A 26,702-nucleotide genomic window follows, 5' to 3' on the forward strand; every position below is an offset into this window, starting at 1 on the left:
GAAACTTCTTTGAGATAGCAGTGCGATAATATTTTAGCGTGTTTATATTCAGACCAATAGAAAAATAGTAATTTCAAAATGATGATTTACTAGTTGGTTGTTCCTAGCGGTATCTACATCTCAGATTGTCGAAATCTTGATCGTCAGGCAAACTGAATTCCAAGAAGAATAAAAGGAGTGATTATGTGATATCTATGAAATTAGTTTGAGCAAGAAATGTCTGGAAGTATGCAGATGGATGGAAATCTTTAAAAGCAGTGGGATGGGTAACTGGGAAAGCTCTGTGCCTTAGGGGAAATACCTGTCGCTACAAAAAGGGAAAAATCATTTTTTTTTTAATTTTGCAAGCACCTATTCAAATGAGAACAAAGGTTCCAAGATGGAAACGCTAGAGTGCGTTATTAAATAATTGGTGTTAAAGGAGAAGACGAAATGGTATGATCTGAGCTAAAATTACATCGAAGTTTATACACTTTTGCACAGCAGCACCAAAAATGTTGATATTTATTAATATATAAACATAGCTCCACCATTATTAGTAGTTTGTAAACCTCTTAACTCATTTAAGGAAAAGGATTTTCCATAGATTGTAAACATCTACCTATACTGGTTGTTTCAGAAGCATGTGTGAAAATTCTGGGACATCCAGCAGTTCAAATTAAGAGAAAGTCATTAACATTTGTTATTTTAATTAGTTTAGCATTCAAAACTCCACAGTTATCTTTTAAAACTCAACCAGCCAGCCATCGATCTACGGTGGAAGAATTGAAAAACATTCCTGACTGCACAAAATATCGTGGCTCTAAAATAGTGAGACATTACGGTAAATAATATGCACCTTTCTCTCTCTCTTGCATCAGTTTCTTTCTTCGCTGTCTTTTAAATGGAACTTTGCCAGAACGATCTATCAGGAGAAATACGAAACTTTACAGTTGACAGAATCTGACATAAATACTTAATGGGACACATGTCACGTTCCAGCGCCTCTTGTAAATTATGTTCTACAAGTTTCCATACCACCAGCATCTTCTCGTAAAGGTCATTGTATGGCATAGCGTTATTAGAAGTCAGAAAAATTTCATCACCATCATTGTCAACCCAAAGGAAAGTTATAAAATTTATTGTACGTTTCGAGAATGGAACATCTTCAGAGACACAAAAGCGACATCCAGGATAAATAAACTTTAATAGTGGATTCTTATCAAAGCAATGGAAGGACTATCTGAGTAGTGTACCAGTATCGTTATGATGTTTATAATTCCTCCTTGTATCCAAACATACGTTCTCTGGAATACCATCACTTCTTATTTGTCGAAGAGCTAAGTCTTCACTCGGATGCATTCCGATTCGTGAAGAAACTTTTAATGGACAGTGTTTGAACGGTCCATTAATTTTTGACTGCTTATTTGCGGTGGTGAGCAGAATTATTGGAGTGAGGCAGCGGATATTTTTCATTAATATCTTTCGTGTCAGTTCAGTTGAGAATCTTTTTTTTTTCCATGCGTAGAATTTTATTAATAATTCTTCGACTTGCTGATGTCTGCATGCAGAATAGAACTTAAACCGATCTACATTCGTTTAGTTTAAGCCGTAATTAATCAAATATGACTAACAAGAATTATCAGGCGAAAAATAACGAAGTTCTCTCTAAAAGCTTTTGGACATTTTTAATCCTCACTAAGCTTTCCCTAGTTTTAGAGGGAGCGTATCAACGTAGCTCGAGCACATTTTAGTTTTATTAGAAAGCATAAAATAACATTTCGTTCTCTGCAAACTGCGATGGATAATTAAAGTTGAAGTGAAGATTAAACGAGCGATGAATATTACTTAGAGTGAGAAAGACAACAGTAAAAATCTTAAGTTTGTTTACGATTTAAGAACTCATTTTTGCTATATAAATAAACATATGTCATAGAGATGTGCCATATAGATCTTTTCGTTTTCTTTTCTGCAATCTATCTTTCATTTTATCTTTTTATTTACGATTTCATATTCAATTTCGATTTCCTCTTATTCTATTTGTTTTTCTGTCTCTTCTTTAATCCTCCCTCTCTTCTATTGACATTTCTTTATGCTCAGTTTGCTGAAGGAACTTCTTGTAAACACATTTTCCTGTGAATTATCCAACACGATAATTAAAAAAGGATCGATTTTAACATCTTTCAATTTTGTACGACAACCCTATCTTTCCTTTATCTATTCATCGGCATGATCGATTACGTGTCAAGGTGACATAATCGCTGTTCTGAGTTCAAGGATGCCCAACCGTTTCATGCTTCGATTAAATATTAGAACATCTTTCAGTTAATGACTTCCATCCTGTCATTAGTCGAAGTGTGGTGCTGAAACATTTGGGTTTTCTGTTTGGTCTTCATCAAAGCATAAACTGGAAATACAAGATGTGAACTTAGTAAATCAAAGATGGTGCAGATAAAATCATTAAATCAATCCAATCAAAGTCACCTTCCGTTAGAAAGATTTTACACTACGATGCTCATTTAACAAAGCTTAAATATCTTAGCTTCTGTAGTTTCAGGGTAGAGTTCATTGCGCAGGACTATGACGCAACACGTCAGCTGACTTCTTCCCCTCTACAAAATCATTGTATATCGTAAGTCGTTCGCACACAGTCGTATTAGAGATGTTGTGTTGACCAAGTGCGAACAACGTTGCATTTTAAATACAGTTGAATATACTTTTATTAAATATGAAGTCATTTTCAAATCAATTCTGTGAATATTAAAATGGGTTTAATTCATATTTTTTTAAATTCATATTAAAATGTGAATTGAACAATCTACAATTGTTTACAGTACTCAAATCAGTTTGATTCTCGAGCAACGATCTTCCATTAAATCTTGCGCTCGCTTTATAAAACGTACAAACCTTATTCCATGATACAATGGCTTTTAAAGAAGAGTGGCGCAGATTCTCTGGGTAGCCAAATGGCTTCCTGAAGGAAATTAAACTTTGAAGGAGAAACTTTTCCCGAAAGACTTTAAGATATCCTGCAACACGAAAAGCCATAGAAAATGCACCAAAGAAAAATGTACCAGAAAGTCCAAGTCTTTTTGAAGCACCATCGACTGGTTCGAATTGTTAATCACCCTTCCCACCTTCAAATGATCACTAAACTTTGACGTTTTACCAATCTTTTCTTGGATGCCCTCTTCAATCTAATTTATGATAATTAGAAATAGGAGGGGACCAAACACCGATTCCTGAGAGACCCAATTGTTAGGCTGATGCACCGTAAAAGCTGAACATTTGACAACCCTCTGTCTCCTATCTTTTAGCCAGAGTGCAATCCAGTTCAGAATATTACTAGCAACACCAACTTCTTCCATTTTATATAGTTTCTGATACCATCCATCGTGGAAGAGAGTATCAAAAGCTTTTCTTTACTAAAGTTTCTATATCTAAAGTCAAAATTGTTACCCTCGTCTAACTGGCAACATCATAGTAATTTACCAGATTGATCCTAAATCGACCCTTAACCATACATTCCATGATATTCTGTGCTAGAGAAGGTCAGACTTCAGGATCTTCCTTAGCACAGAGGTCAAACCAGCTGGCCTATAGTACCCATCTCCTCTTTGTGGAGTGGAGAGAAATTAGCACTCCTCCAGTCCAAAGGAATCTTCCCGGATTCAATCAGGCTCTCATTAACATTCCCAAAGGTTTGATACGCTCACATGCAGCCAGTTTAATTATAACTAAATACATACCATTCTCCCTTGGAACTTTATCCTCCTTAAAACTCAGTAACTCTTTTAATAAATGATTCGCTGTATGAGTTATTTTACAGCAATTTGACCCCTTAACATTTTCCAGCGAAGTTTGCGTCCGTCAACCTCTCGAAATGAGGAGAGAGAGAGATGCAAAATTTCGGGAAATTATGGTAAGAGATCGTCGCTTGACCCTCAGGATATGTTGATGAGTTGGATATGAATAAGGAGACGATTGGTGAAATTCTGCATGAAGATTTAGGTAAAAATGTCTGTGCAAAATGTGTGCCGCACTGTCTCATGGATGAGCAGAAGCAACGAAGAGTATCATCATGCGAAGTGCTGCGTTTAAAGTCCACTGCATGCTCTGACGCTTCATCCAGATGAAGCATCAGAGCATGCAGTGGACTTCAAAATCATCACCAAGGCCCAATAAGTTCTGTTTACAGAATTCCTGGATCAAGACGATGCTGATCATGTTTTTCGACAAACAGATTGAGATTTAAAGGAATTTGTATCTGAAGGAGAAAGAGTCCACGTACAGGTGCTTCAAAGACTACTGAAGCGCATTTCCCAGGTGAAGCTGCAATCTCTAGAGAAAAGTAGCTGGTTCATGTTGTACGACAATGCCCCCGCCCATTCTGCACTTATTGTGAAGACATTTCTGACGAAACATGATATTGTACAGAATAATCATCCACCCTACTCTCCCGATCTATCACCAGCGGACTTCTTTCCCAAGATGAAAACTGCCCTCAAAGGAAAGACGTTGGATATTGTCTTGCTATGCCTAAGGAATTAGTTGTGCACTGTGCTGCGTTACTGCTGTGTTACAAGAACGAGACACATGGCATTCACTAAAATCGTTGACCACACGTGGCTGTCCCACGTGTAGCCGTTAGCTGATTGTTCAACTGCTGTTGAGTCATTCCTGGCCAAGTCGTGACACCACAGAATGGGAGCATTAAGCTGTGTTGGCTGTTGTCGAGATACTGGCACCTGCACGTCTTGTCCCAACAATAATTCCACGTTCGAGGTCAGAATGATCTCCACCATGAGTCATTCTTCCTCGCAAACACCCAACCTGTATAATTTTGATAATCTGAAGTTATACACATTTAGAACTGTTAGATTCATTTAAAGAAATGAAATGATTACGCTCACCTCAGCATATAGAGAATTTCTCCACCTGGTTTGATCCTCACTAATACATTTGGCACCGTCACGTACTGGAATTCAGCATGTTTGGCGTTTGCGAAGAAAACTTCTGGTTTCCAAATCTTTTGCACAAGCTTCGGATCGTTGAGATCAAGTGGTCTGGAAAGGGAAGGCGTTTTCAGCCTCTCGTCATGCCAACGCTGTCGTAAGTAAAGATCCACTTCATAATCCTACGTGGTAAAGATGCAACAGTAAATTAAACAGAGAACCAGAAAGAACTTGGTTAAAGTGTTAGAAATATCCAATAAGGACTTCTGATAGCGATTTAAAGATGCTACAAGTTTAGCACAATTAGAAAAGAGTTTATTCTTATCATTCAAAGCAAGAAGAAAACTTTTATTTGTTTAAGCTTACCATTGTAGAAGGATTGATTGATCCAAAGCTTCTGATGTATATCTCACAGAACACCTCTGTAGGAAAACCTAACGAAAGGAAATAAGTTTCAAATCAAAATCTCACTAAGATGACACATTTGAATAATAACAGAATCACAATAATAATACATAATCATGGATTTGTTACCACGAACCCATTAGTTGATATCTTCACGTGTATTTTTAGTTTCCGCGATATAAAGTTGGCAATATTAGCGCTGGTAGCCACTTTTCAAAATGGCCGTTACTTTTTCAGATTTCGTTGAATAGAATAGAGAACTATTAGCGTTTAACAGTACCATAATCGCTGTAAAACTACTGTAGAATGTTTCATAGGATAGCAAATCGAATTTAGAAATAGGAAATGCGGACAATTGTAATAATGAACAGAACTAGAAAAGTGGAAGTTCCCTCAACTTTGCGTTGTAAAGATATTATTCAAATTGCTGAAAGAGAGCAGCCTGCAGTTTGTTTAGCTACCCGAGCAAGTCAATTTGCAATTTTCAGTCTTAAGGACATTCATTCGAGCAACTGATTAAAATTAAACTTCGCTTCGCTAATTACAGTGATGACCAGGAGGCAAAAGTAGATTCGAAGTCTTTAAAGAGAATATATTACTAATGTAAAATACGTGCTCAGCAAGCTAACCAGTTACCGACTTCAATTACAGGGCCCAGGTAGGGCACCTCAATCTAATTACCTATCATCAGCCTAATTTCTTATTTTAATCCCTTATTGATCTTAGACGAAAAGTTTCCAACTATCAAAGCATTTCAGCAGTGCAAATTATAGGTTGCGTCATCTAACGAAAAATTATACATATTAAAAAAAAAAGTTTGGCTTCTTTCCATTTCTTGCAGCCTTTATTTAAGTAATTATTGGCCTTCCATTAGATCAGGGCCCCCAGGAACATTAATAACAAGTCCCTTTTTATTGGATCGTATTCCAGTTCGTAATTAGCATTTTCACTTAAATAACAGCTTTTGGAAATTCTTAATTAACTCAAAACCTTCCCAAAAAAAAAAAAAGTATAAACATAAAAAAAAAATCCAAATCCAGTTTAGTTTGCCTTAATTTGACTTTTATTGACTACGATTGTTTATATTTTCTAAGATAAAAAAGATGAATCTCGGTGTAGCCATTTGCGCATGCGCTGGGAGTTACGTAACACAAACTAGACTTTATTATATATTAATACGCCACACTTATGGGAACTGATTTGCGCATGCGCAATCAGTTACGTAAGAAAAGTAGACCGTTGCATTTAATGCTCCGAAGCTTACTAATATGTATGAAAATCAGTTAATTTTATTAATTATTAATCCGCAATGAGTTTATTATTCATTTTGAAACTTAAATTAACCGCTATCTAATGCATATTAAATGAAATTCGTAAGCAATTATGTTCTAGGCTTACCGAGGAAATGAGTTATGGTGACCATCAGTATGAAGACAAATTTTTATTAACCAAGCTTACGTTTTTTTTTTTTTTTCAATAATTACCACTTTCTTGAAGAAGTAAGTAGTGAAAGAATAATAATAATTTTAAAAAAAAAAGCAATCGAAGTGCTGTTGCTTGTATTGAAATTAATAACCTGATCAAAAGTAACAAGTGCTGTTGCTATGGCGATCTCATGTTTATTATGGCACAGTTGAAAATCTAAAATCGATATTTGCCATGCGTTAGCCTTTAATATCAACTTTTTTTTCCATATCTAACTTGGTTAGCTGGTATCGAATCACCATATCTGCAAAATGAAGCTTATAATCATCTTACTTATTAACATTCAAGGCGTTTTTTTTTTTTTTTTTTACTTAAATCGAAAATCCAATTTTATGACAACGAGCTTTAAAGTACCAATATAAAGTTTTTCAGTGTTAGCACTTTTAAGTTTCTTAAATATTTGAAAATTCTATAATTAGATACATGAAGATATAGAGGATAAAAGGCAAGTTTCGTTCACTTAATTTCCCTTATAGCTTGGTAATAAAAATCATTTTTATACAGATTAGTTTAAGCCTAACTTTAACTACATATAATTTTGCTATGACAGGTTTCTGATTTATGTCACTAGATGGCGGTATTATCATATTTGACTCTAAATCAAGCATTTTAAATATACGAATTATTTATAATTTTGCTAGCTGGGGTTATTCATGTGAAATTTAATATATAATAAAAAAATTCATATTTGAAATTTTAATCAAGCATTTTAATAATATAATACGAATTAATTATTATTAAATAATTAAACAAAAAAGTTAATTTTTTTGTTAGTACAAATATCATAATTTGCAATGCTAATTCGAAGTCACAGGTATGGTATGGGGAGGCCTCAGACAGTCGGGGCCGCCTATTGGAAGATTTTATTTCCACCAACAGACTTTATATACATAATAAACGCCCTCGTGGGTGTAGCACAGTTGGTAGCATCGCTGTCCTCCCCACACCGTGTGGAAAATACCCGTGTTCGAATTCTGTCGATGACGGAAGGAAATTTTATGGGTCTTTTGCACAACGTTATTGAGTTAGCCGGTCTCTGGCAGGACAGCATGGTTTTTTCTCCCGGTAACTCGCGTTTTTCGTCCAGCAAAACAGAAAATCGACTTCAGAACGCACGCAATTTACAGCAATATACACGGAGCAACATGGCCTTAGTCGCCGATGCTCCTAAAAACCCAATAACAACAACATAATAAACCATTTACTTCTAGCAGTTCGATGGGGCAGTCGAACATTGATTTAACTTTATCTACTAACGGCATTTCTGGCAAGACTAATGATTGGAATAATTTTGTAGATTGGACAAAAGGCGATCACAGGGCAATGGTGTTTTATGTAGCTGATAATTCTCAAAACTCCGCATGGTCAGTCCCTTTAAGGGACATCACTAGATATTCTATCACGCACATTAATAAATAATAATAATAAATTTTCTGTTTATACTCCGGGACGACCAAACGGTCAGAGGAGTTTACAAGATACACAGAATACAAGAAACAGCACCGTATTCAGCAGCCACGGGCTTGAACCCCGGTCGCATTAAGTGGAACAGTTGTATGCAATCAATTGAAAATAGCTTCTCGCAGGATAATCTTTTAAACTCTGGATCACTTTGCGCTTCTAATCTTGCCTTATACAGTCAGGATCTATTAATAAAAGCTATGAGCAGCTATACTAAGAAAAGTGTTGTTTCTTCTAAAAACGTTTCATGATGGACACACAATCCTCCCATCTTGAGATGTCAAGTTCACCAAGCTGGTCGAAAATTTCAAAGAGGCTGGCCTTCCCCTGAAGTGAACCCCGGAATGACCTTGGGGATCTTGTGTACAAACTGTACTGAAATAAAGCAGTTTCTCGTGATATATAGGTATACAGTACTGTGATGAACAATAACACAGAAACAACAAACTGGTATGATTTGGTCAACACTATTATACCTGCTGATGATTATTCTATGGATACGCAGGAATAAAATGACGCGTACTAAAAATCTCTGGTTGACACGGATCCTTGGAAGAATGAGCGCTTGAAATTTCAAAAATTAAAACAAACAAAAGGCCTGGCATTAACTTAGTGGATAGAATTTATCTTTTGTTTTCTTTTTTTTTTAATTAAGGCCTAAATATCACTGCTAGCAAATCTAGGAAACATTTTAAGACGCTGAATTGCACTTCGAATCGTTGACCTTTCGAATCCACAGATCTAACTTCTCCGCACCAATATGGCTTCTCTTCCAATCATTAATCGTCTGAGGATTCACTAGTTGACCTTATATCCCACATCGAAAAATCTCAGGCCAAGTACGGGCTTGCTGTTTTTATCGACCGAGGGCGCGTTTGATCCTCTCTGTTGGAAAAGCGCCCTCGATTGATTGAGGATGACAAATTGCAATAAACAACTATATTTAATAATAAGGAATTACTTCAACAACCGCAAGGTCCAAGTTTTATCCAAGTACTGTTCTGTTTTAAGACCTGTTACACGAGGGTGTCCCCAAGGATCCATCCTGGGACCCCTCATATGGAAGATCGTTCTAGACGATTTGCTCATTAGACAGTTCGACGAAACACAAAACAGACTACGCCGACAATTTGATGGCAGTGGCTTCTGATAGGTCACGCTCTGCTTTGGAACTGACCTCTAATAATGCTATATCCATTCTTTCCAACTGGTTTGCTCTGAACAAACTGAGCATTTCATGTACAAAAACTAAAATGCTGATCTTTGAGGGAAAACTGGACTGCAATCGTCAGCCAATTGTTAAAATCAACAGTAAATCAACGTTTGGTTCCTTTACAACCCAGTAATGGAGAAATAAATGGTTCACACCAAGCTTATATGTATACATGCAGTCTATTAACTGGCCATGGGTCCATAAATTATAAGCTTTTTCACTTTGGACTTGTTACTGCAAATCTGTGTGCATGTAGTGGTATTGAAGATTGGGGCATAGAATTTAAGTGTCCGTTAAACTACGACCGTCGTTCTTCGTTGATTTCTTGTTTTAGACCCATCATCTCTGGGAATGAACAAAGATTCGTGAATAGTAAAGATGCCTTTAAAATGCTTCAAAATTTTGGGTCATGTTCACAAGAAAAAAACGTCCATGGCTTGTAAGAGGTTAGCGAAATCCATTTGTGGAATAGTATGATTGTGACGTCAAAATCACATTTCCTGCAGGAAGGGTGATTAAACATTACAAATATTTGAACACCATATTTGCATTTTCGTTACATTTCAATGTTAGGTTCCGCTATAGATGTTTTCACATCAAAAATAAATAAAAGCATACGCACCTTAATGCAATTAACTGACCGATTTGTAAAATATGGTCCAGTTTTTAAGAACGTTAGCATACATGCATAATTGCCTTCGCCACGCCTGTCCCTCCTCCCCACCGCTAGCATGTAACAACTCAACTCTCAGAACGGATTTTCATGAAATTTATTTTGGACCATTTAGAAAGATTTGTTGAGCATTCCAAACATCATTAAAATCGGACTAATAGAAATGCTACAATTATTATTTCTTTGTCCGGCCGTCCGTCTGCATGTAATAACTCTTCCCAGTGGACGGATTTTAAGGAAATTTTATATTTCGCTCTGTAAGAAAGATTTATCGACCCTTCCTATGTTTTATTACAATCACACCAATAGAACTCCAGCAATTATTATTATTTTCTTTTTCGGAATATATATCAGATCTGCTATTCATATACTGTAGCTAAGCACCTGATATTATGCTTGATGACATGCGCAGAAACGAAATTTTCTGTGTTCGCGCATAAATTGTTTTTTTTGCTGTAAATTGTGAGTTATTAATGTTTGCTATCTCGCTTGAAACGAAATCCTCTCCGCACATTTAACCACCTTTTTTTGTCTGCAATGAACTTATATTTTGCAGCAGGTGCAAACCCCAGAAATTAATTTTTGCTGAACAGCATAATTATTCGCATTCCTTTTAAGGAGCATGGCATGTCTATTAAATAGACTGCCCGCAACCCACCTTATGATGGTGGCGCGGCTGCCCCACTAACCCCCTTCCCTCAGGAGTTTAGTCTACTCGCATCCCTTTAATTTCACATTTGTCACCAGTCGCGTGGCTAGTGTGACGTCATTGCTAAACTTCCGTTACATTACATTGTTAGGTGCCGCTCTAGAAGAAGCATATCTTCTAAATAGAAGTCAACAAATCACTTTGCAATGTTCTGAAATCACTCTTCTTGTCCTTTAAGATATAGGGTTTTTTGGTCTAGTCACTGGTGCGAAGATACAAACATATGGCCTTTTACAGAGTCAAACGAAGTGTAGATTATGAATTTAGTAACAACTTACCTGATTGACTCGAGGGCAGCGCTCTCCTGTCGTAGTTTTTCAGTAAAGTATCCAAATGGTTGAGATCCTCTATGGTTTCACTTCTGTTGCTAAAAAAAAAAAGGTAAAGAAATGTTAGTACTGCGTACAAGTTTGCATTTTATGGAACCCATTAGCAGTAAGCAGTTCTTAAAGATTCTGACATGTAATTTTTGATTGCGAGTGTACATAAGCATTTAAGTCATAGCCACGAAGGATGCCCAACTGAAAACTGATGTTATCCAAGATCCTTTGTAGAAAAGCACATACATTGAAATAAAACAATTTGCAAATTTTTCCATTTTACAAACAAAAGTTTGCTATACGTTTGTTAGAAATCTTCAGGGATATTAAAGGAAATCGAATACATACAATTTTCAGGGGATAGATGAAGGCCAAGCTTTCTTTCATTATTTGAGCACGTGATGAATAGTTTGTTCGGTCTTTGTGTCAGTGCTTACCACCTGGACACCTCCATCGAACGAATAAAGCAAATCATCGTATTCAGATGTCAAGGTACCTCGCGGTAGTCATTCATTTGAATAGTACAGCGAGATCTGTTGACATGGTCTCGCTTCGGGGCGCGAGTCGCAGATCCCAACAGGAAAGAGCACTTAACTAGGACGAAATAACATTTGTAGCGATTACCGTATCACTGGAGTGGGAAAAGGATGAGATGAGATGGTGTTAGGAAGAAAGCGTTACGAACTACAGAACCAGGACTCGTTCTTGAGTGATGGGAGAGCACAAAGAGAAGATGGATATTGAGATGAGAAAGCGATATGGGGATAGGAATTAATGGATTCATCAGTAGTTCGCATTCAGAATGAAAGAAAGAGTAAAATTTTCTTTAGATTTTGTAAAGTACACGCAGTGGACAAAATATCATGTGTTCTGACAGACGTAAAGAAACAGCGCTATATAGTGCAGCTACGTACATGTCTCAGATACCGCCCCAGGTGTAGAAACAAGAGGGAGGATTTGTGTAGAAGTTATTTAGAAGGAAATCAACTCCAAGCCCTCGTGGGTAGCATAGCTGGGAGAATTTCCGTCTTCCCAAAGCCTGGTGAAAATGACCTAAGTTCGAATCCCATCAATGGCGTAAGAAATTTTTATGGATCTTTTTCAACCTGGCAGAGTTGGGTCTCAGATGAGGGTGGCATTGTTTCTCCCAACAAATCTGGTTTTCACAACAGCAAAACGTCGCAAAAGATAGCTGTTTTCGTTCAGCTGATGGTCCTTTCTTGGGACAAAAAGCGAGAAATCCAACTTAAGTCATACACAAAACGTATATTTGTTCGTGCATTTAAAATGTTCTTATTACTCGTCTGCGATATTTTGTATTTAGAATATCTCTTAAGCATCACTATAATCTGTAAATCCAAAGTGTTCCGAATTAGGCTATTGGTGGAATTAGGATATTGAGAAACAGTGTAAGGAGTGCCGGGTAAAGACTCTCTGAACCCTGGGATGTAGAAATTGGGGACAATTACGGAAGTATAAACAGATGTGGATAAGTTATGGAACTAAGATGGCTCTTTTAAAGAGAAAGCTATAAATTAAGCCGTTGGGAACTCGAAGATATTAAAGACATGATCTGGTTCTTCATCTACAACACACAGTATAATGAATGTCTTAGTGTTCCAGTATCTTATCTTAAGCTCGCCTGTTCTTTAACTTAAGAAGGGATGTTTATGGAGAAATATTCGTCGAAGTCTGAGGAAGGAGAGAGGATTTTATTTTCTACTTTCGGCGTCTGTATTCTGCTCATACGCTGCAAAACTCCTCTCGTCAAGGCTTATCGTACTGCTTGCAGACAATGGGGGATTTACTGTTACCTAACAAGTACATTCAAGTGCAGATTGACTACTAAAACTTATATTTATGGACGACGTACGTGGATGGATTAGGTCGTGGGACATTCAGAGGGTATCACACTTACTTAATCCGTATGAGAAGATGCATGAACTCGTTTCTGGGAGCGTAACCACGCACGGTGGATGCAAACTTGCGAGTAGTTGAGGGTTAGCAGGGCAAGGCATTTCACGCATGAAAGAAGGAAAATAATGATGTTCACATGTTTGTATTAGGCAGTGATCCCCTCTGTTGATAACCATTGTGCCCTATTACTGTTTTATTTTGTAAATTCTCTCCTTCTGATGAAATGTATGTACAAGAATTTGAACTGTTGTATTTGTAAATATGTTTCTCTGTAATAGTTTAATTTTCGATAGAGTTCTGTATTTTTTTGTTCGTCACGGTTAGCAGTGGACAATACCTTACGTACAACGTGGTTTGAATCTCGAACGAGGACTTCGTTTTTCTCTCTCAAATTCGAGTTTTTCATCCCGAAAACTTCAACCAGATCATAGAATGCACGCAATTCACAGACATGATATACTGACGCCTCATAGACTTATATATCTAGGCCCGTATTCCAATCCACAACTTCCCCGTCTTTCTCTCACTTATACATTTCCAGTATTTGCAGTTAAATTCTTGAACTTTGGAGAATCTGAATGATATTTTTAATCTCAACAATATACCATTTGGTACATGCGACTCAGAATATTTCCGATATCAAATACAAACTCTTCTTCAAAACAGTCCAGGATGCATTTAACTGTAAAATCTTCAAACAAATTCATTAATAGTAAAGCTATATTCATTTTTCCCAACCTTCGAGTAAGTTTTTACTCTTCATTCTTACCACTGATTAGGTCAGAGCTTGCTATTTGTGCCCAAAAATTGTCTAGGTCATAGCCAGTGTGCAAAAAGGGACAAGTAAACGTTAATACTAGCTCCAAGTGGATAAAAGTATAAACAGAGATTCACGGGCTGTTATATCAAGTGATTAGAGAAGCAATTCTAAAATGGTTCCAAGCGGATCATGAGGACTACTGCAGTAGCCAGTCTTTGACAGAAAAAACTAACCAATGTTTTACCACATGCTCCTGATAAATAAGGAGCATGTGGTAAAACATGTGATCTACTACGGGACATTTGCAGAGACAGATCTGGTCCGTTCATTGTCATGGTAACTGATCCAGTACTCTGTTAACAATTGGTACGAAATATATACCATCTATGGATGGAAAAAAACAGTTAATTAGACTGCTAAGACATTATTTACTTACCAAATCAATTATCTCGATAGGGAGTCTCACTTCTCCGAGTTTTCTTTGCTGCTGGTCGTTCAAAACGCCGAAGTTTTAGGGCATCTCGCCAGGAGACGGTTTGCCGGTGGTCACATTTAAAAGCTGCCTAACATGAACTGCCCATTGCGAGAGACGCTCACTAATAGAAGGAAATCATTCCCGAGGAAATAGCCCATTCTACTAGATAAATGTGTCTCGTTTTCAGCGAGAAATGCGGTCTTGTTTCCATGGTGCCAGTCTCTTACTATTCTCCTGTTATTGCAGGAACAGCTGGTGCTATCAAGGATTAAAAGGGATTTGCCAAATAACCCGAGTTCCATCCAGCAGAAGGTTAAATGTATTAATATTCTCGTTGGTTGCCAGTACTGGATTTTTCTGTTTATTAACGAGACAATTCAGTCAGAGAGATGATGCCACTGAAGGATCTATTTTGCATAATTAAACCGGACTAAGCTTGTTTTATTAATATTAGAAAAGTAGGAAAAGGAGCCAGACAGTAAAAGTAAAAATTTTATTTTCATCCCGAAAAAAGCAAAACTGATCGAAAAATCCACCTTATTTAGACACACGGTGGGTGAGGGTAAAGATCCACCCCTGTATAATGGACGTAAACTGAAGCAATGCTTTGAATTGCTCCGTTCTTTTTTATCTTCTCAACAAATCCGATATATCAAACTTCAGAGCTGCCATGCGATTTGAATGATGTTACTGCAACGCAAGGCTTATCTGGCATCCATCATCGCTGTGTGGCATAATCCAATGATGTTATGAGTACGCGATCAGGAATTTTTATTGATACATAACTAACGAGGTTTAATTTGGCCAAAAAGGTGACGTCTACTAGCTGTTTAGCGTCGATGGGCACCCTTTTGTAGGTTAATTTTTGCCCTCTTCAGTCCTAAATGTGTAAATGACTCTATTGGCATCCTTGGATAGATTTATGACTCCATTATCGGAATTCCTTCAAGACAAGGAAACTATCAAGCGAAATTGCCGTGATATCCATTTCTTTTCTTCAACTATTCTCTAGTTAGTACTCAGCATTATGGTAATTCTTCGAGGCACGCGTTTCCAATAAATCGTGTCTCGAAGAGAGCTTTTTTATTGCTAACAGCGTTATAAAATGAACTGAGAAGACACAGAAGATAAAATTGTCTTCTGCGCATTCAATAGAAATTTTCATGATTACAGTCATTATCAATATGTAGAAATTGTTAAATTTTAATTCATACCCTATCTTTTGGCATAAATTTGATTACTTTGTCTTTTGGTACAAATTCGATAAATTATACGATTGTTGATAAAAAGACATTTCATAGCAACAATGAAAATTTGCTGGCACGAGATTTTCACAATAATGGAAATTTACATTTTATGACAAAACTTTTGTTCTTTCGTAATAATAGAAATTTGCGTGCGTGCTCCAATCTTTTGGTTATGATTATTATCTGTATTTGTTCTTCATTACCTTAAGAACCTCACTTAGATCATCCACAGGATATTTATTCCCAATTACTAATTTAATTCGTGCGTCTTTTATGGATCACCAGATGCGCAGATTTATAATATTTTAATTAAACGAACGCTGAATATTTAACTGTGTCCTAAAATTTATTTCGTCAGTTGTTTAAAGTTATCTAAGTTTCTGTGGATGCAATATTTTCACGGTTAATGATTAAGAAACACGCAAAACAGTCATAGCAAGATATTTGCAATTCTCATAAAGGTTAGCAATGATTTAACACGCGAACTCTTTGCGAGTTAGTTTTAATGAGCTTAATGGATGGTGAGAACCCCATCACTTTTATCACCTGCAGGGACTTCCCCCTTATCGCTTGATACAAACGTGTTTGGTATCGAGTAAATAATCGACTGCCAGATTATCTCCCGTTGTTGAATTTGATCGATAGATGGCACCACATGAATGATATATTAAGTAGAAAAACGATTTTTATGTTTTGTTCTCACTAATAGTAGATCTTAGAATTTTAAGGTGTGTTAAGCAACCTTAAAATTATGGTTTTTCTGTGAAGCGTCCGTGTATTACAGACAATTCACCGATGGTTCAGTATTAGTATCTTTCCATAAAATTAACAACAAAATCAAACATCTCCATGGTCGGGTTCGACTTCCTTCTCTGAAAGGCAACACTGCGTAAAATCACGGACTCCTTCAACTGGATGATGAGGATAATCATCAACTTGAAGGAGTCTGTTTCAGTCCGTCCGAATATATAAAGGTTTAAACAGCAAACCGACTGAAGAATACACACAATTATGAACATAATACCCTGAAGCCTCATATAAAAGTTCATCTTTTTGTTTCTTCAAACCCTATTAAACAAAAACAAGAAACTGTTTCAATTGCCAATGTATTTGTAAACATCTCTCATTATGAAGTGCAAACATTATCTCTCTCTCTCTCAATAAAGCTGTGGAAAGATAATAAAAGAGAGACAGTCTAGTCTGCTCTATGTCTCTGTTTCTCCATGCTAATTACTTAAATATATTGATTTCTGACTTTAGTAATAAAAGCCTCTCCTCAACAGTGCAAGCTAAGACTTCAGAGCTCGCTGGCTTCCAAACGAGCGACACTCTCATACAGATATTTTGTGGCCACGAGAGGTTACCGTAGTTTGATTATAATTACGGTCGATACGGAACGAAACGTAGAGATGTCTCTCGTGTTTAATTGCTGTTGTCCAATAAAAGAAGCAGACATTACAAAGATTATAACAACACACCAATAAAGCAGACCCCACTCGCTTTTAACCTTAAACCTGTCTTAGAAGAATCCACGCCTCTTTCTTTAATGGCTGTTATTATTACCTTCTGCCTCTACTGATTATTCTTCACAAAGTGGTCTGCAAGATTTTGGGCGCTCTTAACCGGCGACCACCCCGCGCATGGCGCTTTTATTTATAGACTCTTGTGTGTTCGTGTGTGTTCTAAACTTGAAGATGGTTTCTCTCGCGGTCACCAGGACCGATATATCCTAAAGATAGCTTTTGTTTCATCATGAAGTCTGTCATCACTAGGCTAAGAAGATTATTTTGTTTACGGATCGTGTTTATTTATTTCTCGATAGGGCGAGTTTTGACTTGTCCCTTATGTTTTGACAGAAGACAGCTGTTTGGAGTAAAACGTATTGGTGAAGTAAACATGTTTTCAATCTATATATACGAATATTTAACTAAAATTCTGAACGGCTACATGGGACCGGGACAGTTCACGAGTTAGAGAATACGAGAACATTGTCGTGTTTAGTTGGGCTAGAACCACGCTCAACTGAAACGTGTGTACTGCTGTAGACTCGGCTGTGGTGTAAGCTTCAAGCAAAAACAGATTTGAAGCAGTTAATCAATCGCATTAAGCTCTGCTTTGGTAAACAACCGATTTCGAATATCTCCATGTGGGTGGTCACTCCAGTACGCTAGAGTCAAGGCCGAATTTACTGGGGTGCAGCGATGCAGTTGCTTCATGGTTACAAAGTAGCAGAGGACCCCCGACTAACTCAATTACTTTTGGTACAGGACTCATGAAACCTGGTTTTTAGAGTCTCTAAAAATACATGCGCCAAGGTTCCAGACTCCAGCATTGTCCACCCTGTCCGAATTATGAGCTGAACTCTCATCAGAGAGGAAAACAGTGCTGGCAGCACATGGGACAGTATGAGTGGATCCTGGAGTAGGATCTTCCTCCTCTTTTTATCTAACATGAACTTGCAAAGGTCACAGCGAGCGAGTTTATTCCGCTATGGGTAGAAATCGTCAATTCGAAAAGTTTAACCTGTTGGGGTTGATCTGAAGCGCTAGGAATAGAAAGTGGGTTCAGAAATGATCGTCATCGTAATGAAAAAAAAGAAACATCAGAAACTACAGAGTTTGATTTCTGGAAGATCTTTTCGTATGTTAAGAAAGGAGAGCTTCTGATCAGAAAGAATACCCAAATCGGTGTGTTGTTGGACATCACAGATTACCGACTCTCTTAACATATAGTTTGTACCATGGTACGTGTCTGAGAATGTCAACTGCTTCTACTTTTCTGGATGGAGTCTGAATTCGGACTCTGCATTAATCCATCTTACAGATATTACAATTTAAGTCGTTCTTTGATTTTCACACCGTGGTACACTCTCGGGTGAGGTCTTCCTGTAATTCTTGGAACTAGACAAGCTGGAGATCTGAAATAAGGTTGAATGTGGGTAAAGATATTTTATCTAAAACTGTGAGGGGTGACATCCATCCTCATCTCTGCCTGGTTGGCATCATCTTTTCAGTGCCACTGTAATGTTCTAGAGATAAATTACTGCTAATCAGCTAAATCATAATTAAAGTGTCCCCCTGATGAAAACTAAAAGCATGTTTTTGGCGATCCTCCGCCTCTCCACTCACAGTTATCTCCTTCCTCCGTTAGAGAATACCGAGACGTTTCTTCTATTGATCTCGTGGTAGCCACTCAGAGTCGACTGCTTACAATGATTACCTTAGCACACATGGACTTCTGGCAGAGGTCCAAAATCCGGTTGCTATTGAATAGTGAGAGCTCCCTCGTGTTTCCCAAACAAAGGAAGAACTTTAATGATGAATCACGTGAATTAGTCACTGCCTCGAACGCAACAATGGAGCTCTTGCAGCCTGAGATTTTGCGCAAGATCGTTTAACAAATGGCCATTTGAATAAACCTGGTCGGCCTTGAAGTAACTCCAGCAGCTAATTCAATTAAAAACAAATAATTTCTTTAAGTTTTTACAACTCGATGTAAGTTTTCATTAAGCGTGTCAACCATCCACTCACACTACTGTTTATATTTAAGTCTTCAATTAATCAAATACTTAACTGTGGAAGTTTCTACCTAAATTGCTTGGATGCAATTGGTTTCATTAATAACAGTTTCCTCTCGCGACTCTTGTCTCTCCTTGCTCTTTGTCTTGCCTTCCATTCATACTGGAAGTTCATTACAGATCTTAATATTTCAAGAGATGGAACTTAAACTCCATCAGCTCTAAGTGAGCAGAGCTAAGACGTTTTCAACTAAGTCCTACCAATTAGACACAGCCATGCGATTAGCAAAATGGACTCTGGGCTCGTTAGGACACTCCAAATGAAAACCAATTGGCTTCCGTCCGAAATAAATCGCTTGTTTTTCAAAATGACGCCATCACTAACGTATGTCTTCGCATCCTCATATATGTTGGAAAGCAAAATGATACTTTCAGTTATCCACGTGTGACTGAGCTTGAGAAATGTATTCGATCTCTTCTTTAATCTATCCGCATCCTGCTAATGAGGGGTGCATTTAATATGGTGCACATAAAGCAGGTGTGCATCGTATTAAACTTCGCTAATCTTTTAGAGAGACATTCGCAACATCATACGCTCTGCTGAGTGGTTTCCTTGCATAGAGAAACAGGTATAATTGAAAGAGAGACGTTCCATATTCATTACTTAATGCTCCAGTTTCATGTTGCCATCAAAGAGAATTTTCGTGTGGTAATGCATTTTGTACATGCCCTACCAAAATATTAGATATTTTCGGACGCACTACTACTATTTTTCCAAATTATCAGGCGATATTTTGGTATAAAAAGTGGCTGTCGATTTTTTTTGGTAGTACAATTAAAATATATTTCGGTAGGAGTCGGTAATCCTGCCAAAATATCTATTATTTTGGACGGATTAAAAGCTGCTATTAAAAAGCCAAAATATCCATTGCTTTGAACGGATTAAAAGCTGATATTAAAAAGGTAAAATATCCAATGTTTTGGACAGATTAAAAGCTGATATTAAAATGCCTAAATATCCAATGTTTTGGACAGATTAAAAGCTGATATTAAAATGCCTAAATATCCAATGTTTTGGACGGATTAAAAGCTGCTTTTAAAAAGCCTAAATATCGAATGTTTTGGACGAACTAAAAGCTGCTATTAAAAAGCCAAAATATCCAATGTTTAGGACGATTATTATGCTGCTATTAAAAACCAAAATATCCAATGTTTAGGACGATTATTATGCTGCTATTAAAAACCCAAAATATCCAATGTTTAGGACGATTATTAAGCTGCTATTAAAAAGCCAAAATATCTAATGTTTAGGACGATTATTAAGCTGCTATTAAAAAGCCAAAATATCCAATGTTTAGGACGATTATTAAGCTGCTATTAAAAAGCCAAAATATCCAATGTTTAGGACGATTATTAAGCTGCTATTAAAAAGCCAAAATATCCAATGTTTAGGACGATTATTAAGCTGCTATTAAAAAGCCAAAATATCCAATGTTTAGGACGATTATTAAGCTGCTATTAAAAAGCCAAAATATCCAATGTTTTGGACGAACTAAAAGCTGATATTAAAAAGCCAAAATATCCAATGTTTTGGACGAACTAAAAGCTGATATTAAAAAGCCAAAATATCCGATGTTTTGGACGATTATTATGCTGCTATTAAAAAGCCAAAATATCCAATGTTTAGGACGATTATTAAGCTGCTATTAAAAAGCCAAAATATCCAATGTTTTGGACGAACTAAAAGCTGATATTAAAAAGCCAAAATATCCAATGTTTTGGACGAACTAAAAGCTGATATTAAAAAGCCAAAATATTCAATGTTTTGGACGATTATTATGCTGCTATTAAAAAGCCAAAATATTCAATGTTTTGGACGATTATTATGCTGCTATTAAAAAGCCAAAATATCCAATGTTTTGGACGATTATTATGCTGCTATTAAAAAGCCAAAATATCCAATGTTTAGGACGATTATTAAGCTGCTATTAAAAAGCCAAAATATCCAATGTTTAGGACGATTATTAAGCTGCTATTAAAAAGCCAAAATATCCAATGTTTTGGACGAACTAAAAGCTGATATTAAAAAGCCAAAATATCCAATGTTTTGGACGAACTAAAAGCTGATATTAAAAAGCCAAAATATCCGATGTTTTGGACGATTATTATGCTGCTATTAAAAAGCCAAAATATCCAATGTTTAGGACGATTATTAAGCTGCTATTAAAAAGCCAAAATATCCAATGTTTTGGACGAACTAAAAGCTGATATTAAAAAGCCAAAATATCCAATGTTTTGGACGAACTAAAAGCTGATATTAAAAAGCCAAAATATTCAATGTTTTGGACGATTATTATGCTGCTATTAAAAAGCCAAAATATCCAATGTTTTGGACGATTATTATGCTGCTATTAAAAAGCCAAAATATCCAATGTTTAGGACGATTATTATGCTGCTATTAAAAAGCCAAAATATCGAATGTTTAGGACGATTATTATGCTGCTATTAAAAAGCCAAAATATCCTATGTTTTGGACGATTATTATGCTGCTATTAAAAAGCCGAAATATCCAATGTTTTGGACCGATTAAAAGCTGCTACTAAAAAGCCAAAATATCGAATACTTTGAACGGATTACATTCTTATCTCTGTCAAAACAGCCAATACTTTGGACGGATTATATACTTATCTGCCAAATGTTTTCTAATATTTTGGAAAAACTGAATTTGTATTCCTAACAACGATAGTTGTTAGTGATACAAATTTCCATCTAAAAAATGCTGAACTGGAGTTGAAAGTTAGTTTGTATGTTGCTCGTTAGGAGCGCTGTAATAAAAAAATTTCTCTCATTATGACATTTTATTTTGAAGTTCAAAGTTTATAAATTTCCAGTTACGCTTAAATTACACGTATGAATTCTTAATATGCATAAATTCTTAAACTGAAGTATAGAATTGTTAATAAATTATTTCGACTGGCGTTTTTGGGAAGTAATCTACTGTATTTATAAAAATGGAAAATGGTTTTTAGACGTTTTCTGTGTATTTTGCCAGAGGTAAACAAACACGAGTGCATTTCTAAATTAACAGAATTAAACTTTCAAATGGGGTGGTTTATTTGTTTTGTTATATCACATAACACAGCAGGTGCTGATAGCGTTTTGCAGAGGCCCTTAAAAGCAGCTATTAAAATATTTTAGCATCAAAGGAAAGAAATTAATTACAGAACTTTAATTAACTTAATGTGGAGAATTTCATTAACCAAAATACTGCAGAAATGAATTAATTATATCGTATGAAATTGCTCCTAGACACGAATATTGGAATTTTAAAAAATTACGTGTACATTAAGCCAAAAAATCTGAAGAGCTTTTATATACAGTAATTAAAAAAAAACTGACCCAGTTTTTTTTTCGGTGACCATTAAGAATTCGGTCAATAGTCAGATTTTATGCTTTTATTGAATACCGATAATAGATAACCACGAGTCCACCATCTAATCCAATCCATTTTAATAATTAAATATAGGTTTAAAAGCAATTTATATGGCACATAAGGCGATCTCACGTGGAACAGCAGTAAATGACATCTTATATTATTGTAATACGGTAATTAATAATCTCATATATCGATCAGCTGCAAGATTAACAAAACTTTCGTATTTATAATACAGTAGAGCCCCGATTATCCGAAAACGATTGTTAAGGAAAAACTTCGGATTATCGAGACGATTAAATTAGACTCATAAATGAGGATATACGCTATTTTTCAATTTTTAAAGATGGTTATAATTAAAAAAGCGATAAACGCTGTTTTATTTTGTTTTATACAATAAAAAATAAGATTTAGACTTTTTTAAAAGTAAAATATACGAAAAACGTTATTTTAAATGGTTAAAGGAAAGTGGAAAAATAAAATGCGCTTCCATCGAGCTTAGAATTATTAAGTTTGATAAAAAGAAAACTTCAGTTTTCTTAACCCAATGAACTTTGCAGTAATAACAGGGTCTCAGTCTTTAATCACGGCATCATTATTGATGATATCATGGAGTAGAGAATGTTTGCATGGTCAAACGATCAATTTCTTTAGCCCATTAAACTCGTTCTTATCCTTGCCAACCATGCTGCCCTTGCTAAACGTTGTCTTGCGATAGACTGGTGGAAGCATATCGGTACGGGAGTCTGATGATGCTACAACAAACCTGAGCTTCAAGATTATTTTTGCTTTTATAATTTATGCTCTTTTTCTTAGGCTGCTGACGTCGTGGTCTGCAAGTTTTAAAAAATTTATATCGTAGGCAATTATAGTTGAGAGACTAAAGAACAGTTTGTTAGTCGATAAAGAGAAAGATGGACAGAATAAAATATAAGTTGGATAAGTACAGGACCATGATGAAAAGATGCAGAAAGTTAGGTGAGAACGTGTAGATATCTGCAATTCTGTCCAGGCACGAGAGGTGGGACTATGTAGTGAAATCCTTATGGATTAACTTGAGGGACTCTGCAAGGCTATTTGGGGAATTTTTTTTTATCGGTGTGGTCTGATCTAATAGGTAGAAGGAATCGATTTTAAGAAATGTGGTGCGATGGTCTTTGCCGATGTCATTGAGGTGATAGTAACAGTTAAGGGATTCTGTTAGTTGGGGGAAAGAGGTAATCGATGTACGTATTTAAGGGGTGTATTGAAAATGAAATGACGGAGTTTGAACTGCTAACGCTGACAAAATTCGGATAACGGAAACATGGCGTCACACGGAAATAGGGGACCACTTCGCTGTGAAATGCATAATGTATTTACGAAGGATACACAGAAGAGGAGGTGTGTAGGGGGGGGGGTCGTTCTACACACACTAGTAAAAAAAAAAAACGCGAAGCTTTATTCCGTATCGAATCGGGCCACTTTTGTTTCGAATTACAGTGTGTGTGTGTGGCGCAGCATGGATTCTATAAGGTGTTTTAGTGCATTTCGGTCTGTTTGTAGCGATTCTTCCATAGCTTGGACAAAGTTGAAGGAAGAGGACTTCGTTGCCGAAAAACTCCCAAGCCTATTGCACACATTCTCAATAGGATTGAGATCGGTTGAATGTGGAGGCCAGGGAAGGTAGTGGAAATCCGTGTTATGGTCTATGAATCATTCTTGCACGATGCGCTGTTGTTGCATTGCCATCCATAGTGGGCATATCGCCTTCGGGATAAAAGTGAAACATTACAGGGTTCAGTAGATTTGATACAAAAGTCGGGTACTCCCTGCATCACAATCGACCTTCCACCGGTATCAAAAAACCGGTGGAAGGTCGATTGTCATCCAGGTACCAACGAACCGTGCCAAAGAAACATTCCCATACATGATACCATCTTCAGATGTTTGACTTGTCTTAACAAGGCAAGTAGAGTCCATCGCTTCTTGAAGTTCTCGTCACATTCTCTACCTATCATCGGTGCAAAACAAAGTGTATCATAATTCGTCTGATCGCATGACTTTCTTCCACTGTCCAATGACGACATTCTCGTCCTAAAGGTACGACGATTTCGCTATTGAAGTATCCTTTTTCTGCCACATCTATGCCTTTGAGATATGGAAGAACCACTTTCTTTCCACTCTTCAAAAACCTTTGAGATAGACGCCTTTGAGAAACCAGTTATGTTTTTCGTTTCTTGAATCGTGGCTCCTGCTAAACGTGCACCCACGATACGACTTTTGTTACAGTCTGATCGATCACGCGTTTTCCCCATTCTGACTTCAGATTATTGCATTCGAACAGCTTATGCTGTCTTAATACAAAGGTTCGTATTTTTTTTTTGGCCAGTGTGTATATTTATCAAAAGTAGCCTGTGCGCGACAAGCGCATATTCGCAGATTCATGAGTAACCCCATTCCAACATTCAGTCAGTGTGATGTGAAGAAAAAAAGTTATAATGAGAGTGGGAGTAATCTACAGACCAGACTGTTGTGAAGATTATGACGAGAGCACATGCAAATGGAATTGGTTAAGTGTGAATGTCTTGTGGATGGTTTTAATTTTCCCTTTATCGATTGCATGTGGGAGGAGAACTTTCAATGAGAGTTCTCCTCCCACTTTAACTCGACTAGACGACTGTTATTTACATCAGAACGTTATGGAAAGTATTCTACACCTGATAATCCATCTCTCGAAAGAAGTGACATCATAGAGCTGACAGAGAAGGAACCATTAGGGAATGATCACAGAGTTCCAAGTCGGATGATGTCGTCGCAGTTGTTAAAGGCAAATACGTGAATTTTTTTAGGAAAGAAGATTATAACAATACGCTGCATGGACTCTAATAATGAGAATGTAGATGAATTCCGGGATCGATTTAGAGCTACTATTTCGGATCTAGCACAAACGCACTGTCCAGCCAAAATATTATATCCATTACCGAATAGTGAGTATGTCCTCTTTCCGGCCGTACCGCTGCCACGCTGCGAAACATGGACTCTGCAATTCCTCTGGACGTTCCAGGAGGTATGTTGTACCATGTCATCAGGATTGCGTCCCGTAGTTCTGGGGTGAAGGATCCACATAACCTCAAAAATGTTCTATGGAATTCATATCCTGCGAATTTGGCGGCCATGGTAGCCAAGACAAAAGCATTTGTCCAGATTCACTTTCGTGTTCAACGATTCACTCTCAAGCAATACCCGCAATGTAGCAGGGCGCATTATCCTGCCGGAATACACCTGTGCAATCCGAGAAGAGTCACCATGATGAGGTGTAGCGTACCTGATCAACCACAATGAAAGGGTGCAGTCTAGGGTTATGAGGGGCTCCAAGAGATTCTCAGGAAAGCGTCCATATACCACAAAACCCCCTGTTTCTGTTGGGGCAGGACGTCGGAGTGATTCCTCTCCTCAATCTGTCAGTACCTTCCACACGGCATAGGAAACGTAATTCATCGGAAAAAGCATCTTTTTCCAGTCGTTTGTGATCCGATAACGCCGTTTAGATGCGAACTTTAGGCGTCGTTGGTGATGGGTGGTATCTTTTCCGAGCGCTTACTCCGGTGAATCATACAACGGAGGTTCTTTGGATCATGGTCCTGGAAACAGAGCTGGTCGTCCCCTGGTTAAAGTTCATAAACATTTCTTATTTGTTGTACTAGGCGGTCCACTCCAAATTCTGGCAAGTCCATGGTCACCTCTTCCACTGTTTTCAGCTCGCAAAAGGCAAGACAGCCTACGTTGGTGAGGTCTGGTCAACTACTGCTCTGTCCACCCTCGGAACACCTTAACTGCAGCGCACAAGATTTGCAGCTTCCATAATACTGCCCCTCTTCAACTGGTACCCGACAATCATCCCTTTTTTAATCATCACGTTCCTTGCCCATGTCGATCACGCACTTCGTATACCAGTTCTCACCGCAGCACGTGTGCCATCAGATTGAGAGGAACGGCCGATTGCTAAAACACAAGGGGTAGTCATTATGTTTTGACTGGACAATGATTCTGAGTTATATGAATAGTGAAAGTGGCCAGTTTAATAGTGGGTAAAAAGGTAGCTTGGGTCAGATGAAATGAGTTTGAAGCGCATAACAGATAATTATAAATTGGTCTGGCAGAAATTGTTAGT

General features: G+C 37.1%; 1 protein-coding gene across 1 annotated transcript in view; it reads right to left on the reverse strand.

The window, feature by feature from the left end:
- The window catches only part of LOC150075212 (glycine receptor subunit alpha-2-like), a 59,062-nt gene that overhangs the window by 15,862 nt on the left and 16,498 nt on the right, over positions 1–26,702 (reverse strand). Inside the window, exons 2-4 of the mRNA XM_090389098.1 lie at positions 11,159–11,247; positions 5,301–5,368; positions 4,893–5,116 (exon numbers count right to left, since the gene is read on the reverse strand). Coding sequence (XP_090245224.1) covers positions 4,893–5,116; positions 5,301–5,368; positions 11,159–11,247 — 381 coding nt within the window. The remainder of the gene's footprint in view (positions 1–4,892; positions 5,117–5,300; positions 5,369–11,158; positions 11,248–26,702) is intronic.

The sequence above is a fragment of the Mastigoproctus giganteus genome, chromosome 14, assembly GCF_048544385.1.
Source record: "Mastigoproctus giganteus isolate SK-2022 chromosome 14, ASM4854438v1, whole genome shotgun sequence".
Taxonomy (NCBI): domain Eukaryota; kingdom Metazoa; phylum Arthropoda; class Arachnida; order Uropygi; family Thelyphonidae; genus Mastigoproctus; species Mastigoproctus giganteus.